Below are 18,946 nucleotides of genomic sequence, written 5' to 3'. Positions count from 1 at the left end.
AGGCTTCTGGAAATAGAAATGGTAGGCAGTAGAGGCGAGACCAGGGACAAGTTGGGTTTCTTTAAACCATAAATCTTTGGAGACAATTTGGTTATTTCAATTGCCTTTATAGGATCTTGATAAAAATTGACATCAACCTTGACCAAAGTCTGGCTGGGATACAGATTCCCTGCTTGGCCCTGGGTATGTTGACATTCCCTAAGCGCCCCGGTCCACCATGCGTTTCTTGGCCGATGGTGACTCCTACCTGATGGTGCTTCTAAAAGCTGACACCAGGGATCCCTGGGTGGCGCAGCAGTTTAGCGCCTGCCTTTGGCCCAGGGCGCGATCCTGGAGACCCGGGATCGAATCCCACGTCGGGCTCCCGGTGCATGGAGCCTGCTTCTCCCTCTGCCTATGTCTGTGCCTCTCTCTCTCTCTCTCTCTGTGTGTGACTATCATAAATAAATTTAAAAAAAAAAAAGCTGACACCAGATCATACACGTGTGGTGTTTGCACCCCAAGTCCTGGACGGAAGGTCTTCATGTGCTGAGACACAGATGTAATTCCGTATAGAATGTGCAGGGGAAAAAAAAATATATGTGTGTGCACGTGATCCCCAAAGTTAGCTCTTTGAACTGGGTGGAAGAAACTCACAACCTGGGTTGAGGACGTTTATACTTTTAGCCACAGCCTCGGCTAAATGGTTCCCTCCTACACAAGCTATATTCTGACTCTTTAGGCAGGACCATAATGACAGATGTCTGGAGCTCCTCAGACATCATGTCACAGCACAGGAATTAATGTCGCTTGGGCCCTGGGAGTCATTTCCTGACTTAGGGAAGGACGTGTAGAATAAGGACGTGCATCGAGGCCCATGCTCGCCTGCCCTGCTCCCAGCTCACCACCCTCTGGGATGGCTCCACTGTGCCTACTCCCCATGCTTCCTGCGGCCTGGTGACCAGATGGGACATGTGGTGCTGGGGCTGCGTGCAACATGCGGGAAGGGGCAGCAGCTTCAGTCTGGGCCATACTCCCAGGCTTGGTGCCCTGCCTTAGATGTCACCGGGCCACCCGGTGGGCTGAGAGCTGTGAGCCCCCACTCCTCTGCACTGATAGCTAGTCCTTCCCCTTTGGGGACATAAGTGCCACCATTCTTAACACTGACCCAGGATGGTACAGGTCCAGTCATTCCTTGGCTGGGTAAAAACAATCCTTGAGATGAAAAGTATGGGAACTGGGGATCCCTGGGTGGTGCAGCGGTTTAGCGCCTGGACTAACCCCTCCTCTGCTTCCAACGGGTGGCACCATTTGGTCAAGGAAGGCATTTCTTCTCTGGGAGCTGGTTTCCTCAACTGTGAAATGGGTGTGGTGCTGGCATGGCCCTATCTATGCTTGTGCACACTTGACAGGAGCTCAAATAAATGGCTGTGAGAGGGCCCTGCGAGCCATCCGCCACTGGGTGAAACTAAGGGAAGAGGAGAAGAAGGGAAAGTGAGGTGGCTCTCTCATCAGGGAGGTGGAAAAGACAATGCACTTACCTTTCTCTGGAAGGGAAGGCGGAGTCACCACAGGGCAAAAACTGGGAGCATCATTTCGAGCAGCTGAAAAGAAGAAGAATCAGCCTTTTAGCTCCCCTATACCCTCAAAGGCATTAATAGAGGTTCATGGTGGTGATGGCAAAATCGGATCTGGAGGGCAGACAGGCTGCGTTCAGCTCCTGGAAACACCCTGAATGGGTCAGGAGGGACTAGGTTGGGCCAAGGTGACAGTTCCATCTCAGCGGCTTAAAACCACCACCCAGATGGTCTGTGCCTCACACTCTGTGTCTGCTGAGGTGGCCTGAGGCTTGGCTCTGTGTCATCCCACCCGGACCCCAAGTGAAGGATGGGGTCCGGGTGGGATGCCCCTTGCTTCCATGACACTGCCGCAGGGAAAGAGAACATAGCAAACTTCCCTCTTGCTCTATGGCTTCTGCCTACAGGGGACACACCCCATTTGCACATGTGTCACTGACCAAAGCCAGCAAGTGGGTGTCCTGTCATGTCCCCGGAGAACAGGCTGGGGATAGCATACATGCTTACGGCCATCACTCTCTGACTCTGTTCACTTGGGCAAGGCACTTCATCCCTCTGAGCCTATTTCCACATGTGCACGATGAGGATGACAGGAGATAACGTGGTGCCAGGCATGGGGCAAGAGCTCAGTAAGTGGCGGTATTCATGGCACGTGGCATGGCGGGATGGACAGAGCATAGACAGACCTGCACCTGGATCTCCATGTGCCACGCAGAAGCAGTGTGGAGGGACAAGTCACCTGACTTGTCTAGACCTGGTGTCAGCATTAATAAAATGAGGATGTTGTAAAAATTAAATGAGAAACCAGGTGTACTGAGTTGGTGATCCATAGTGTTAACTATCTTCTTCTCCCCCTGAACAGACCTCTCTCCCTCAACAGGCCTAAAGCCCCATCAGAGTTCTCTCCCAGTGGCCTAAACTAGGAATGCATGAGGAAACCTCTGCCTTGCTCAGCTGCAGGGGGCATGGTAGGCAGTCAAGGGCGGGGCTCTGGGGTCAGCTGCCCAGGGCAAGACTGGCTCGGATGCTTCCCTCTGCGTGACCTGGACAAGTTACCTCATCTCCCTGTTCTCGATGTCCTTGTTTGTAAAATAGGCAGCTACCACCATAGCTGTCTCAGGTCCATAAGGTTTAGATGAGCTGGTACATGTAAAGCTTTGGACATACAGTAGGCACTCAACAAATGTGGGTCATTATTCACTCTTAACATTGTCCTTCTACGGTGACACACTTTGGCACTGTCTGTTGTCCTTGTCTGCCTCCATGAATAGCCTCAGATGAGAGTCATGCCCCTTCTTCTGATCCCTAAAGTGCCTCCCCTCCCCTGCCTTCTTCACTTTGGGTCAGCTCACCCAGCCTCACTCCATTCTAGAACCTCCAGTTGTAGTATTTTGGGGGTTTTGTTGTTGTTATTGTTGTTGTTGTTTGCATGGCTCTACCTGCCTGGAAACACCCGCTCTCCCCTCAGTCATCATTCTAAGGCTCTGGTTCCCAGGCTTGGTAACACCACCAAGCCAGCCCCACGCCCACCATGTCTGATCTAGCAGGTCCTGGGTGGGGCCGGTAGTCTGGCATTTCTAACAGGGTCCCAGGCGATGCTGGTCCAAGGACATGGTCTGAGGACCACCGAGCTGTGGTTTTGGCCATCCTACATTCTGTGAGCTGCTCAGGCTACACTCAGAGCTACTAACCACCGCCATGCACCACTACCCCCAGCGGGCCAGCCTGGTTTGTTTGTTGAAATATCTGTCTTTCCTGGAAGAGAGTGGTTCTCAGAGCAAAGCAAAGGTCCTGAGTGTGACTGCAGTCTACAGAGAACAATTAGACCATCTGTATCAAGGCCATTCAAATGTTCCCACCCTTGGCCTCAGTAACTCTGCTTCTGGAAATGTATCTTGAAATTTAGAATTCAAAAGAAGCACAGCTTGCAAAGGCAACTCTATCATCATATTGTATTGCATTGCGTTGTGTGGTATTGTGAAGAATGTGTATGGTACACACAGAGTATACAGTTAATTTTATTGTGCTAAGGGAATCACTGGAAACTACATAGGGAGCCCTACCATGCAGTTCATCTCAGCAGAGAACAGGTCACATAGCCCCACTATTCTTCCTTTCTTTACCTCTTCTCATTCCCCAGGGCAGTATTTCCTAATAGGATCTTAATAGGATTCCTAATAGGATTTTGCCTTTCAGGTAAAATAGAAAGCAAGTTGGTAACCTAAAACAGTCATGATGGGGACGTTTACAGCCTGGCAAGTGGCAACCACTACAAAGCAGGGCTCCCGCTCACATTGCCACCTGTGAAACATCGCCCTGCACAGCACAGAATAGGGCCGGCAACAGTCCCTATCTCATCGGGTTGCTTGGGGACTAAATAAGATGTTACAGCAAAAAAAAAAAAAAAAATGCCAGACTGGCGTCTGGAGCCAGCTTGGGGCTGAGTACAAGGCAGGATCTGTTGACCGGAGGGGAGTGAGGACCAAGGGTGGACCATTCACTAACCCTACCTACATGTGGCAGTTTCGATGTGGATTGCACAGAGGCATAATTAGAAGGGTTTTTCATTTCCTTCCCAGGTTATGTTCCCGTATCTAGAACTGCTACAAGGTCCACGTACATTTGCTTAGCAGAAGACAGGAACCATGTGGCTTCGATTGGTTTTTTTTTTTTAGAAGCCACATTTGACTTTATAAACAAACCAAAGACCCTGCCCCACTTGCAGGCCATGCACAGCTGTGGAGAGAATGGCTCTAGCTCTCTTCAAAGAGCACAGGGAGGGTACAGAGGCCCCAGAGGCCCCCACCCCTTCCAGAAAACCCTGGGCTCTGGGGCACTGTCTGACCACAGAGCAGCGCCCACTACTGCCACCCAGGAGGCTAAGAATGCTTGCTCTCGGGTCCCACTGCCGGGAAGGGGCTACAAACAGCCTCCTTTGCATACACCCTTGCTCAGCATGAGCCTGGGTAGGCTCTGAGCTGACACATGGAACTTTCTGTTCACTGTGGACAGCAAAATCAGATAGAGCATTGCCACGGGCTCTCTGGAGTCCCCTGTTGGGGCTCTGGGATCCCAGGAGGCTAAGCTCTGGCCTCTGCTCTGCAAACAGCCTGGTCCTGAGCTCATGGTGTGATGCTGTGCGGCTCTCTGAAGCCCTGAGGGCTGGGAGGGCAGGACCGTGGTGCACCCCTCCCACCAGGGCCTGCTGCCTGCCCCCACACAGTGACCACTGCTCCCTTCAGCCCGCTGGCCTTCACCCCTTCACCTACATGCAGACTTTCCCTGGAGCCACTTGGGCACAATCCTTTTCACGCTCCAGAAGCCCCTGTGGATCCCACCACAGGATCGTCAGCCACATCTCTGCATAGCTCTCTGATTCCACGGGGAATAATTATCTCCTCACGAGGGGGGAGGAATAGAGAGCCAACCTCCCAGGGGGGTGGGAAATTAATACAGGAGACAAAGTGCTCTAGAGTTGCTTGTGACAAATAGTAATTGCTCAAGAAATGTTCCGTTTCTCTCATATCTGCCTCCCCGGCCCAGCTAAAGCCTCTGCAAGCAGGACCATCCACTTCCCAGGCTCCCATGGTGTTTGACGTGTAGTAGAAACTCAGTGAGTATCACTTCCTTTCTCCTTTCTCAGGGGTAGTTCTTCGGAAATGGGACAGGTGTTACGCTTCTTGTCTCTGGCTCTCAGCCTGGAGCCCAATCAGAGGCCCGTGGTAAAGACTAAGTATAGATGTCAGTCCCCTAAATGGCCATGCCACGCATCTGAAGCTAGGGCAAGGTCTATTATGGAGATTCTTTGCAAGAATTTTTGCAGACAAATGCATGCTTCATGCACCAGAACTGATGGAGGTGGGAAGATCGGGGTCCTATGCTCCCTTCCAGGCTCGGGCAGGCAAATGACAGAGTCAGAGCTCAGACCTCGTTCTTTCTGATTGACTGAGTCATTATGTTATGTGGCTGGGTGACTCAGACACAATTCCTGTGTGACCATGGGCAAGTGGTTTGACCTCCCTGGAGTTCCCTTTCCTCATCTGACAGTGGTTGTGAGGTTTAGATGAGATGATGCTTACAAATGCTTTCTCCAGCCAGCCCCACAGGAAGAGCTGGATTAGCAACAGCAGAGGCCCTGGGCATGGCCAATGCTCAGTCAGTGTCCGCTGAAAGAGAACACCACTGGGAATTCTTAATTCCCTGGCCTCTGGTTTCTGGACACAACTCTGAGTCCCCAGCCTGACCCCACAAAACATATGTTTGGAAAAAGCTAGTGGTCTGTGCTGTCAGATGAAAAGACACAGAACAGATGGAGTCGAGTGGGGAAAATGAGCACCTTGGGTTTTCTGCCTTTCCAACTCTTGCCATGATGCTGTAATGCTCTGGTCTGATTCCCATGATATTTCTGAACAAATGACTTATTTCTTAAGCTTCTTTTTACCCAACTCTCCCTGAGCAAGATGAGGATGGAAACTGATATTTTTCGGTCTTTGGTGGGGTGAGGAGATGGGAAGACGGACAGGAGGAGAGATGGGCAGGGAGGTTCTGAAGGGGAAGACTTCTGTTTCGAAGCCCCCTCAAAACCCAGAGCTGGCCTTGTGTTTCCCGCAAGGGCCACTGTCCTCAGCGGGCACTCGCTTCTCTCCCATCCCTGCGAGTTAGTGGAAAGCCTATATGGAACATTCTTCTCTATATAGAAACCCAGTGAGGCTCTTTCATCCTACAACCCTGATGTTTTCCCTAAAATAAATCAAGATGTGAAAATAAAATGAAAAGCGTAACCCTGACCCTGAGTGAATTCAGATCAAGGATCAGTCGCAGGATGCTCAAGGTAGACATCAGCAGGAAAGATTCCATTCAGTCTGCTAATAATTAACTCCAAATAAATCTGCCCCAAAGCCAAGGAATGCCTTAGAATTTAGTAGGCACAGGAACAAGATCCAAGGGCCAGATTCTGCCAAGGGGTCCCGGTCCCGGCCCCTCAAGCTGGAGATGGCTCTGGAACCAGAAGCCAAACCAATGACTGGTTTGGTCTGTTAGTTTATTAGTTTTATTTTATTTTTTTCAATGTATTAGTTAATTGCTTATTAGTTAATTGAAGAAGGGAAAACCAGTCAAACAAAGCGTCTGGACATCTTCCCATCCAATCACTCCCGGGATACAGAAGACCCTCCAGGCAGCATGGAAAATGGAGGAGGGTGAAGTTTAGAGTCATGAGCTCTGTGCTTGCAACTTGACTCCAGCTGTGTGGCTTGACTTGAGTAGCTTCAACTTTCTATGCCTTCATCTCAAGATGGAGGAAATAATGCCAATTCCAATGGGCACCAGGAGTATTGAATTATACGCCCATGTAGAAGCCCCAGCATGAGCAGGGATACAGCACACGTGTGGACACTCTGCAGCCCCATGAGCAACACCGAGTTTCCTCTCCTTCCCTCCTTAAGGCAGCATGTTGTGTTGGGTGATGTGAAGAATGCAGAGATCAAAGTTATGGATCTCTAAGATTCCTCCAAACCACACATTCCATGACTCTCATTTCCAGGTGCCCCAGCAGGGCCAGTATCTATCCAATAATCAACTCTGAAAACTAAACAGGAAGCCACTAGTAGGAGAGATTGGAGATAACGAACCTTGGCTCAGTCTCTCCATTGGACACCTACTCAGAGGCGGTTTTCAATCTTTTTGTATCTGGGACATGTCTATGAATTTGCTTCTGGGACACAGGGTGAGGATGTCCAGTTTCCATGCAGCTTCCTCCTGTTCCCCAAGTGAATCCACACTCATGTACACCCAAAAGGTAGGAAGCAAGAAGGCCAGAGTAAGTCTCACTCATTGTTTTACCCATGGGGAAACTGAGGAAAGGGAAGGCTTTTCCAAAGACAAAGCTTCAGTAGATGGCAGAGTTGGGAAGACACTAATATCTTTTCATTTGAGTACAAGGGCTTCTCCATCACACGATGCATGTAGACCATTCATTCATTCATTCATTCACCAGTTTCAGACTGAGCTGCTAAAATGTGCTGGGATGTAATCAGCACATACATGTGAAGTGGCACCCTGGTGCAACAACTGCCTCAACCCTGAAATCCCAACTCCATGTATGTTGTCAAATACACACCAGTGTCCCCTTTTCTCGCCCCAAGATGACCATGAGTCTCCTTTGTCCTGATGAAGTGACAAGTTTCAAAAAACAAGGGAAATTGGCAGAGGGCACATCTGTTGGTTTCCCCTGCCCAGCAACAGCACCTTAACTATACTTTGGGGACCCTCCTCTCCCCCAACACATCCAGTCTTTCTGGGACCATCACTCAAGCCTCCCCACCCTCCCTCTGGCAGTGGGAGGACTCATAGCCCAAGCTGAGCCAAACTCTCTCCCTTGAATTTAAAGCTTGACTATAGCCACCAAAACCCAATGATGGAGAAGTGTCCATCCATTCCTGCTGAATACATCCAAGAGACCTAGCAAGTCATCTTTCTTTTGAGTCTATTAGCAGACTTTTAAAAAAATTTATTTCCGGCTTAAGTAGAACAGACTCAGTTTCTGTCCCTTGTACCCAATGAATCCCAGCTAATCTACTTCCCAGCCCAAGGATGTCATCCTAATGGTTGGGAAATGGTCGACTAAAGACACCCACACAGCTGTTTGGGACAGGCCACTCACCAGGCTTCTGGTACCATCCGAAGGGATAGGTTCGGACCTCAGTGTCAGGGGAGCCACAGTCCAGAATGCGCCAGGCTCCCACATTTTCTTCAGAGCATGTCTGAAGTCCCAAGCTGTTCAGAGTTAGGCACGTCACCTCTCCTCCTGGAGCAAACAGTAACCAGGACCAGGAAAATGATCAAGACAGTCGACTGTATGTGAATGAGAAAAATTCTGCAAACTTATTCTCCAGTAGATATTTGGGGTACTCTACTGCATTCCAGGTGTGATCCTAGTCACTGATGGAAAAACCGGGTACTGCAATGCATCCCTAAGAGGACAGGGATGGAGTCAGCTAATCCTTACGGGGCGGGGCACCCGTCACATGCCCAGGTCTGTGGGCTCTGTCTGCATCCTATCACTTGATCCTCATGCAATGCCAGGAGAGGGGTAGCGTTTGTATTCCTATTTGCAGATAAGGGATGCCAAGGCTCTATGATGCAGTGGCGTTTTTAGGATCACACCCCTAGGAAGCGACTGAATCAAGTTCTCAATTCAGGTCATACGGATAGATCCAAAGCTCATCCCACCAAACTGCCTGAGCTGGGCCTGGAGAGATAATACAAGAGTATGGAGGGAGGTGATTCTAGCCTGGCAGTAGTGCTTTGTAAAGGTGCCCATGCAGTGAGCCAGAAGCCATCTCCAGGTATCCCAATTATGAACCACCTCCCCTGTCCCCGCCCCTACTTCCCATCTGGGAACAAAGATCACACCTCCCCACCCAGCATGAGACCAGAGGTGTGAGCATGCTCTCCAGGCTGCCAGGAGCTGCGTGCAGGCAGCCAGAGTTATTATCATGACTACCTGTTAACTGGGAAACATTGAGAAAACCAAAGCCAGTGCAGCATGGGTCCGCATCACACAGCCGCTCACATTCGAAGAAGCTGGAGTAGGAAGAGAGAGGGAAGAGGGTTTGTGTGGGTGGCCCAGGACCTACCGAATTACAGTCATTCCTACATCTAGGGGCTCTCTTCTTTATGACTTCTAAAAGTAGGGATGCTTTGGCTAATACACATAAGTGAATTCCTAGCTTTGAGGTTCCTTCTGAAAACAGAATTCTACTCTTTTCTCCTTCATTCGTTGGCTCATTCATTCATCAGGCATTTATTCTGTGTCTGTTATGTGCCCGTCTCTAAGCCATGCTCACCCAGTGTCCTCAACATGCCAATCCGTTCGGATTGGGAGAGAGTCCAGCTTTGGGCTATGGGACTAGGAAGCGATGGTAGGAAAGGTGAAAAGGCATCTTCAGAAATGGGGGATTCTATGGGCTTATGGATTTACTGACCCAACTAGGTGTCTATTGGAAATGACCTGCATTTGTCTCCCAACACAGCTTCCCTCCATGTCTGCTCTGCAATGTAGGATGATCACACTCCAAGAACAGGCCCCTATTTGCTGGGTCAGCACATCCAGGTCCCATCCCAGGACCTACTTTTCTTAATAATTCAGTGGCTGTTAGACCCCACCTCCAGCTTCTAGAACCTGTCCTAGAGAAACAGTGGCTCCAAGCCAATGCTACTTTTTTTTTTTAAGATTTTACTTATTTATTCATGAGAGACACAGAGGGAGGCAGAGACACGACAGAGGGAGAAGCAGGCTCCCTCTAGGGAGCCTGATGTGGGACTCGATCCCAGGACTCTAGGATCATGACCTAAGCCAAAGGCAGATGCTTAACCACTGAGCCATCTACGTGCCCCCAACCCAGTGCTCCTGGGCTCAGTTCTAGTATCTCTCACCCTAATCACGTGTCCCAGTTGCGATCACCCATTCTTGACTCCTGAGAGGTAGCTTGACTCCTCAGCTCCTTTTCAAGGTAGGGACCCTGCCTTCTTCTTGCCATTCTCCTGCTCTGTCTTAAGAGCCCCCAAACCCAAGTCACATCCTTGTGGATAAAGCCTCCAGGTCTTGGGCAGTTTTTCCAATGCTGACTGCATCTCTGCCCTGATGCCTGTGGACCGTTTGTCCCACAGCTCCCTCTCCCAGAGTCCTGCCCCACCCAACTTGCCCACCCATCACTTTGTTCTTCTTCCATGGAAGCCCAATGCTGAGCTCCAGCCTGAATGAGGTGCTTTCCCATCGAACCACCCTTCTCTGAGTCCCCAGCACCAGAATCAAACTGATCCCTGGTTCTAACCATCCTTCTCTAACCCTGTCCCATCATCACAGGAGACACCCTACCAGATCTCGAGACAGTCTGCCCTGTAGCGTCCTTTTAATTCCATTTTTCAAAAGCTGATCTTCAACACCAGCAACATGACATAGTTTCAAAAATCAACAACACTTCATAGACCAACAGATCATAGATCAATGATTCTCCAATTCTAAAGTAGAAAAGAGCCACTGGGAGGAGAATCTTACTTGAAATTCAGAGTCTTGAGCCTCACCCCAGGAAATGCTGACTCAGTAGGTCCAGGAAAGGACCCAGGAATGTGGTTTGTAAAAAGTTCTCTTGGGGGACGCCTGGGTGGTTCAGTGGTTGAGCATCTGCCTTCGGCTCAAGTCCTGATCCCAGGGTCCTCGGATGGAGTCCTGCATTAGGCTCCCACCAGGGAGCCTGCTTCTCCCTCTACCTATGTCTCTGCCTCTCTCTCTGTATCTCTCACGAATAAATAAATAAAACTTATTTTTTAAAAAAGTCCTCTTGGTGATCCTGATGCATGAGATCCATAAACTAGGCTGACAGAAATGTCACCCTCAATTAAAACAACTAAATAATAGCTAACTAAATATATCACAAAATACTTTTAAAAATAAGAAGTATAACAAATTCAAAGTCCTTATCATCTGTGATCCTGTTAAAAGTTCCACTGCTTCTCCAGATTCTGCATACAGCACAGTGAGACTTTGCTCACCCGGTTCACTACAATACTTGGTAACTTTTGTTAATTGACAAGACATGGGTCAGTGTTTCCCTTTTGTGTCAGCTAACTGGGTGTTCAGGGCTCGATTTTGTGTTGAACTTGGCCACAGTTTTTAGGTATGGTCACCTCCTCATTACCTTTTCACTCTTCACTTTTGAGTTTTACAGGTTTTTCTGTGTGTGCTTTCAACTGATATTAAGTCACTGTCTTTATGGACATAGAAAACTTTTAATAATAAATACTTGAAGTGACAGATGTAGCTTACCCATTGGAAATGGATTTTTCCGACATAGGCATTTTGTTTCTAATGGAAATCCCCATCAGTTTTTGGAATGGCAGGCGGGTATAAAAGTTCTTCACTTTATCTCTCAGTATAACTACACAGGGGGAGAAAGAAATTACATTATTTAGGGACAGATCTGTTGCATCCATGAAAATAAGAGGGTAAGAGTGTAGACACCAGGTCAAGAGCTTCCAATTAAAGATGGGGTATTCAACTCCCATGCTTATGCTCTGCTTTCATCCAGATCTCACAAAAATAAGAGTAAGGAGATTCTTGTAAAGGCTCACACCCACAGGGATAAAGAGAATAGAAGAGGGGATGGAGCAACAAAGTTGTGAAAGCCAGAAAGAACACAGAGGAGTACAAAGTTCACTTTGCAGACCTAAGAAAACCCAATCAGTGACTTTTCTGTGGGAAGAACAGGAAGAAATCCTATACGCCTTCTGGAATTCCAAAAAGTTTAAGTGTTGGTATCACTGGGATGAAGGTGGGCTAAACCAGGATAGGCTGGAAATCTCTTTAAGAAGCAGTTAGGTCTCCAGATGGCTTCCTCTCTTTTGCACAGTAGACGAGTGTCCTCTTCCCACCATAGAAGAAGGTGGAAGGTTTATTCTCTGGAGATCCAAAAAAAGAGTCTCTCTTGGGTGCATCAGGTGGAGGTCATGGTGGGAGTTTCACACTGAAACTAGGGGATTCCTTCAAGTTCATCCACATGGTGAAGGTTGAGACTCCCATCTTCCAACTTTATTTGGTATCCAAATGAATATCAGCCAGGCTCATAGCCCCAGGGCAGATATTACAAGATTCCTACATAGGGAAGGACCTAAAGATAATAACCAGAGGGATTTCCCAAAGGGTAGCCCAACTAGATTATCCTACAGGGAAACTTAAAAGTCAGTAAGCTCTCACCACATACTCTAAGCCTCCCAGTCAGCTTCTGGGTCCCTCTCTTACATTTGAGTGTGAAACCAAGGGTTGCCAGATCTCTGAGAAAGACCTCCAGCACTGTAGAACAGTAAATGAAGCATGATGACATCTTGGAAGAAATGGAGATTGCATGGTGGAGGGCGGGGGGGGGGAGGACTCCAAAAAAAGAAGTGTCATTAATGTCCTCAGGGGAAAAAGCAACTTCTATCTTGTTAAAGCCACTGTTGGGATTTTCTGTGAAATACAGCCAAATGGAATTTTAACTGATATGTGCATTAATGGTGACTTTTTCTAAGGAGTGGGATTGCAGGACAGGATTGGTCTCTATAGTCAACATCCTGCATTTCTAAATGACTTCACATTACCACAAGGAGCATGAGTAACTTCAATTTTAAAAGGAAGAATAAGTTAATCTGGATACTTCTAAAACCACAGAGCCAGTAGACCACTGGAAATGCAGTTTGTGCAGATGCCCACCAAGCACTCACCTTTCTTCCGGAACAGGGTCTCTGGCCTGTGGGGCAGGATCAGTCTGCAGCCCTTGGGACTGGACTCCATGACGTTGTCACACACCCGGGCTTCTGGGTAGAGGGCGCAGGTGAAATACAAGGGTGCACTGTCTGTTATCTCCACCAGCTGACAGAAAGAGGGCTCCTGGACACAGCCTGCAGGCAGAGAAGCAATGGGTTTTAGCCCTTGGGAGGTCTGCAGGAAAGGGACCTCTACAGGTCCCTCTACACCTGGTAGGGATTCCTCCTGGGAGGACAGAGGCCCAGGACAGTTGAGACTACCCAGTCTGGAAGGCCCAAGAAAAAACAATGAGGTTCTGCTAGCTGGGGAGGGGACTGTCCACCAAACAAGGAGTCCATGTGGCTCTGAATAAAAGCAGTCTAAGAAGGTGAAGAGTGAGGTGTAAACTCATAAATACAGGAGACAATAGGGCAGTATTCCATTGGATCTATACAGACCATCTCAGAGGCAGTTGGGATCAGAGCCCACAGGACTATAAAAACTTTGAACTCTCTGAATGATCTCCCCTGCTCCCACTCCCATGTCAGAGTTTTCCACTGGAATATGGTAGCTCCCTCACAGGGAGGGGTCATAATTAATTCATCTTCTTCTGTTTTCTCATCCCCAAGGTCAAACCCAAGGCTTAGAACATAACGCATGGTAGACACAGCACATGCCTATTGGGTAAAAGGATGGATGGATGGATGATGAGTAGATGGATGGATGGATGATGGGTGGATAGATGGATGGATGGATGATGGGTAGATGGATGGATGGATGGATAAATGGATGGATGAATGAGTGGATAGATGGGTGGATAGATGAAATAAGGATGATGGATGAATAGAGGGATGGATGGATGGATGATGGGTGAGTGGATGATGGGTGGATGGATGCATAGATAGAAGGATGATAGGTTCTGGGAGTAGAGTAGAGATTATCTATACCATGAGCTTCTTGAAGATATGGGTTATATCCTGTCTTTCTTCTATATCACTGATTGTACTAACACTGAAGTGACCCCTGAGTTATGCCATCAAGTTTCATCATAGCTATTTCTTGAGAGTTGTAAAACCAGGTCTGTGTTGCCTGACCAGTGGATCTAGAAGAGGAAGGATGGGATCTAAGGATACTTACGAGACAGGCACCACAGGTTTGCCTGCTGAGGAGAAAACAGGTGTTTGAAAAGCCAGTGCTGCTGGCTGGGCAGGGATTGGCTTCCATTGACAATGACCTGGTCAAGGTCCACAGGGGAGAAAAGCTCTGTTGTCAAATCTAAAAAAGAAGGAGAGAATCAATATCCTTCGCTTTATCTCTACAACAGGCCTCTCTCTGTCCTCACTCCTCTGTTTATGTGTGTCTCTCACTGTCTCTCTCTCACACACAAAAACACCACACACACACACACACACACACACACACACACGGTTTTTTTTAGGCTATGTGAAGCCAGAGGAGGTCTGGAGGCCATGGGCCTGGGAGTCTAGTCAGGCAGAAAGGATTCAGAAGTTTTCAGAAAGTCCTAAAAATTATAGAGTTGCAAATTCTTAGAATCTTAGTTTGGAAGAAACACTGGGAGCCATCTGGTTCAACTTCTCACCCAAGGCAGGAGTTTCCCCATAGTATTTCTGGTTGATGCCCCTGTACCCCTGCGTGACCTGTCTGGGTTGACCAGAGCACCCCACTCCACCATTCAGAAGTTGTGAAGTCAAATCTGTCACTTTGAACCACAGATGCTCCTATCTTTTGAAGCCACACAGAAACCCCGTCTCTTTCCCAAATGGCAGCCTTCGTCTGTGAAGACAGCTTTCAGCTCTGCTCTGCCCCATCTGAAATCTCCAGCTTGACTGGTCTTTCTTTATATCTTCACATGCCATGACTGCTGGCTTAAGGCTCTTTCTGGTGCCCTGCTGCCCACAGGATGGAAGTCCAAGCTTTCTTCTTGGTCCAGGCTCTAACTATATTTTAAGCTTTATCTCCAGTCCTCAACTCATACCCAGAAGCATTGCCATACTGCTTGCTGCCCCAGGACTGTTGTCCATGCTCTCCCCTGTTCCTCACCTATCTAGTCCTCCTGAGCTTCAAGGCCAATGCTGTTCCCTCCTGCTCTGATGTTCTGTTGCTCTATAAAGAGGTTCTCCAGGGACGAGGGCCCCAATGTCCCAGGTCCGGGGGTGAGGAGCCTATTTATGCCCTTCATGAGAGCTCTGACTTTGCAGAGATGCTTACACTGGGGGCATGAAGCAATTCATGGAGTTGAGCTGGAGCCCATTTACAATGTGTCTTAGCTCAGGGCTCTGGCATAAGGTGCATGACATGCCATATAGACTCCCATTTGCCTGGGACTTGCGCATCCTCCTGAGAGCCCACCCTCCATGCTCCATAGAGCAGGCTCCTGAAGACTGACCTTTTTCACCAACAAAATCCACCACAAGAGATAAAAGCTTTACTAACATCTGCCAAGGCCAAAAAGCTAGCCTTGCCAGAGACCCCAAAGACCATGTTGCTGTCCTTCCTGGGACAGAAAACGGACAATCCCTCACCATGCTCTGAACTGGGGAGGCCATTCTCAGGGACATCGTGGAGCTCAGGCCAGGTAAACAAGGCATGCTGGCTCTGGGCCCAGCCGCAGAGGAGCAGATCAAAGGGGTCTTTCCTGCAGGGGTGTTATCTTCCTAAGCCCAGGAATTTAATCAGCTCAGAAAGGGAAAACTAAGCCGAGCTGGGTCTATTCACCCTGATTCTTTCCAAGGTCTTGGGCAGGGGGAAAGGGGGGTTCAGCTCCCCTGGTCGGGGGTGGGGGGAGTGAGGGGACTCCACTTCCTGTGGGAGTCCTGTGATGGTTTTGTAGGTGTGGCCTGACACAGGGGATAATGATGGATTTTACAGACTATCTAGGATTGCTCCACCATCATTCACCTGTACCTTGCCACGAGGTAAGGTACAGGGGGGTGGGCAGCCCAAACAAAAGTGCCCCAAGAATGCCAGCAGGAGTGCCAGCAGGAGCAATTCCACTGATGGCAAGGGCAATTCAACTCAGCTCAGAGGACAGTCGCCAGGTGGGAATCTGAAGCCAGTATGCGCAGAGCTTTTCCTCTGTTTTCCTCTACAGAAACTTGAAATCTCATTTTATATAAAACCTCCCAATTTAAAAATATTGGCTCTGTTAAAAAAAAAAAAAGAAGTCTGCTCTGCACATGAAACAAAATCTATCAGCTGGGGGCCACCAGGACTCAGCTCTGCAGCCCACACTGTGCCAAGGATTGGCTGTGTTCTAGAGGAACCCAGGCTTCAGAGGCACAGCGGTCCACAGCTTGAATCTGGAGCTGCTTAATTGGTCCTGAACGGCTCAACCAGGGGATACTGAGGCACATGAGGCCTCACATGTCTTACTGATAAAGTGGGAGCCATGACACCAGTCAGCAGAGTTGCCCTAACCTCTGGGACAAGATGCATAGAAAGCACCAAATGCAGAGCCACCAGAAGGCTCAAGTTGGGAGCTCGCTATCTTCTGGTTCCCTCCCTGGTGAGTGCTGAACTCACCCTTGTTCCAGCAGGAAAACCATGGCCGGCAGCAGATGAACTTCAACACCAGCCATGTGTTCGGTAGGTTCCCAAGGCAGAATGAATTTGCCAATTTGCTTGGGCATCGATCGGAAAGGTGAGGGCCTGGGTCATTGTGCAGAAGAAACCCAGCCATGTGCTTGTTTATGCAAGCAAGGAGGGGCAGCCTCCCATGCAGGTGCCCACTCACTCTCTCCCACACCCTGCTGGCAAAATTAAAGCTTCCACGGGAAGACCTCTGAAGGTGCTAAAAGCTTTGGACAGGAATATGTACCCTGACCCTAGTTTCCATGCCAGACCAGGACCAGCTGTCTGACGGGAAATACAGGAAAAAAGAGGACTGGGGACAGAACTTTACAGAAATCTGGTTGATGGATATTAAGGAGGGCACTGGAGGTAATGAGTGCTGGCCACTGTGCAGCTAATGAATCACTGTGTTCTATCTCCAACACTAATAATACAGTACATATTAATTAAATCGAATTGAAATATTTTTTTTAAAAAAAGAAGGCTTGCTATGAGCCGGGGTGGGTGCTAGAATCATCATCATCACCAATACCACTGCCACCACCATGTAAGAACAGCCACCAGCTGTTGGGCACCTGCTCTGTGCCACTGTGATTTTCAGCATTACCTACTCTCTCAATTCCCACAACTGCCCTGGCTCCTGGGAACTTCTCTCTCTCTCTCTCTCTCTCTGTCTGTCTGTCTCTCTCTCTCTCTCTCTCATTTACTGAGGGAGAAAGTAAGGCACAAGGAAGGTGACTCAGGATTGCACAGGCAGACAGAGGCAGAGCTGGGGTTTGAAGCCTGCTCTCCTGGCCTCAGAACCCGTACTCTAAACCAGGGCACAGCCCTCAGGTCCTGCAACTCTACGAATGCAGGATGAATGCATAACTGTCAAACTGCTATGGGATGAGCCCCACTTGGGGTGGTTTTTGTACCTTATCTAATTGGATCTGGACAAAAGCCCCGGGAAGGAGAAGAAGCTATGGTTTGGGTGGCATCTGTTAAGTACCGGGCAATGTGCCAGGTGTTTTACCTGGTGTGTCAACTATAACTGGATTAGTGGAGAGCAAGGTACATTCTACACATGATAAATCAAGGCTCTTAGCAGGTGAGCAAAGTACCCATGGCTGTGCAGGTAGCGTAAGTAGCCCATAAAAGTGGCTCAACCCCTAATCTATCTGCTTTGCAATGTGGTGTTTCTCCCTTGATGCCATGCTGCCTCTTCTGTGCTGGTAGACCGACCTACTTCCCCTCTCCCTTTCCCTGTCTACCTTTCCTTTCCCTTCTCTTCTCCTCTTCCTCATCCTCCTTCCTCTTCCTCTCCCTCTCTCCTCCCTGCTCCCACCCTGAGTTTTCGCTCCACCTGAGAAATAACAATTGCAGATGCTAGGGATAGAGTGTCTCTGCACATACTTTCTGCCCCTGTTAATGTATGGCTTTAGATTTTCCACTGCATTAAATGACTCTTTCTCGAGAAATCTGTCTCCCCACACAATTCCAGAATCTGTACATTCTGTTTGCATTCACTGCCCGCAGTCGGATGAAGCTTGGTCTTTAAGAGTCTTTCGTTGCTATGGTTGTTTGCTTTTCCAGGAGCAGTGATGATTCTGCAATGATTTCACTTTGCTTTCTGTGCCAAATGCCCCCCTCCCCCGAGGAGCTGCCTGTATTTGTGAAATGAATAACTGGTTGAAGAGCTAGGCTAGAGAGTAGGCCCTAGCTACGGAGTGCAGTTATGCTAACAGGCTCATTCACTGATCAAACACCTGGTGTCACCATCTTGTCTCCACAGCCAGACACCCAGGCATATAAAAGGGTTTGGGGACTGATACCTGATTCTGTTGGAGATGCTGGCCTTGGTTCCATGTCTCTTCTACATCCCATAGACTCAGACCGAGATCCCATGTCAGACTCTGGGAGGGCAAAAAATAAATAAATAAAAGGATTGTTAGTCTTACATTGGGATGGAAAAAAAGGAGATATTCTTCTCGTCAACAAAATGACAATGTGGGAAATCCTCATGGTCCACTGCCAGGTGTCCGAGACAGGGTCTGGGCCGAATCCAGTGGCAGAGGCCTGTACTCTTTGGCCTTTTGTGGAACATCAGCAAACCTCTCAATACCAGAATCATTATTGTCCTTGATACTGAAATGATTAATTGCAAAGGTGATGAAATGTATCCATAAATATTGGTTTTTAGAACACCCTGTGAAAAAGGAGTAAGATTCTCATTTTACTCCAGAGAAAACAGAGATGCATAGAGATGAAATAGTCTATCCCAGAATATGCAGGAGGAAAGTTGATGAACTAGAATTTGAAAAAAAAAAATTAAAAATCTCCATGCTGGGAACTTGTCTCCATGAGAGCAGAGTGAGCCTATGGGGAGAAGTGGGTATCAGACAAGCCTTTGGGGGCTTCTGCTCCATGCAGCACATGTCCTCGGGAGAAGCTCTTCCTTAATTCTTCACCAGCTGGCAGCTTATTTATCAGAAATTTTGGGGGTGCCTGGGGCTCAGTCAGTTAAGCGTCTGCCTTT

General features: G+C 48.5%; 1 protein-coding gene across 1 annotated transcript in view; it reads right to left on the bottom strand.

The window, feature by feature from the left end:
- TG (thyroglobulin) overlaps window positions 1–18,946 on the bottom strand; it is a 247,711-nt gene that overhangs the window by 145,015 nt on the left and 83,750 nt on the right. The window contains exons 30-36 of the mRNA XM_055313866.1: window positions 18,243–18,323; window positions 13,975–14,112; window positions 12,816–12,992; window positions 11,383–11,494; window positions 9,061–9,140; window positions 8,218–8,361; window positions 1,521–1,583 (exon numbers count right to left, since the gene is read on the bottom strand). Coding sequence (XP_055169841.1) covers window positions 1,521–1,583; window positions 8,218–8,361; window positions 9,061–9,140; window positions 11,383–11,494; window positions 12,816–12,992; window positions 13,975–14,112; window positions 18,243–18,323 — 795 coding nt within the window. The remainder of the gene's footprint in view (window positions 1–1,520; window positions 1,584–8,217; window positions 8,362–9,060; window positions 9,141–11,382; window positions 11,495–12,815; window positions 12,993–13,974; window positions 14,113–18,242; window positions 18,324–18,946) is intronic.

Source organism: Nyctereutes procyonoides, unplaced genomic scaffold (genome assembly GCF_905146905.1).
Source record: "Nyctereutes procyonoides isolate TBG_1078 unplaced genomic scaffold, NYPRO_anot_genome, whole genome shotgun sequence".
NCBI classification, from domain to species: domain Eukaryota; kingdom Metazoa; phylum Chordata; class Mammalia; order Carnivora; family Canidae; genus Nyctereutes; species Nyctereutes procyonoides.
This window is presented reverse-complemented; position numbering and strand designations above follow the sequence as displayed.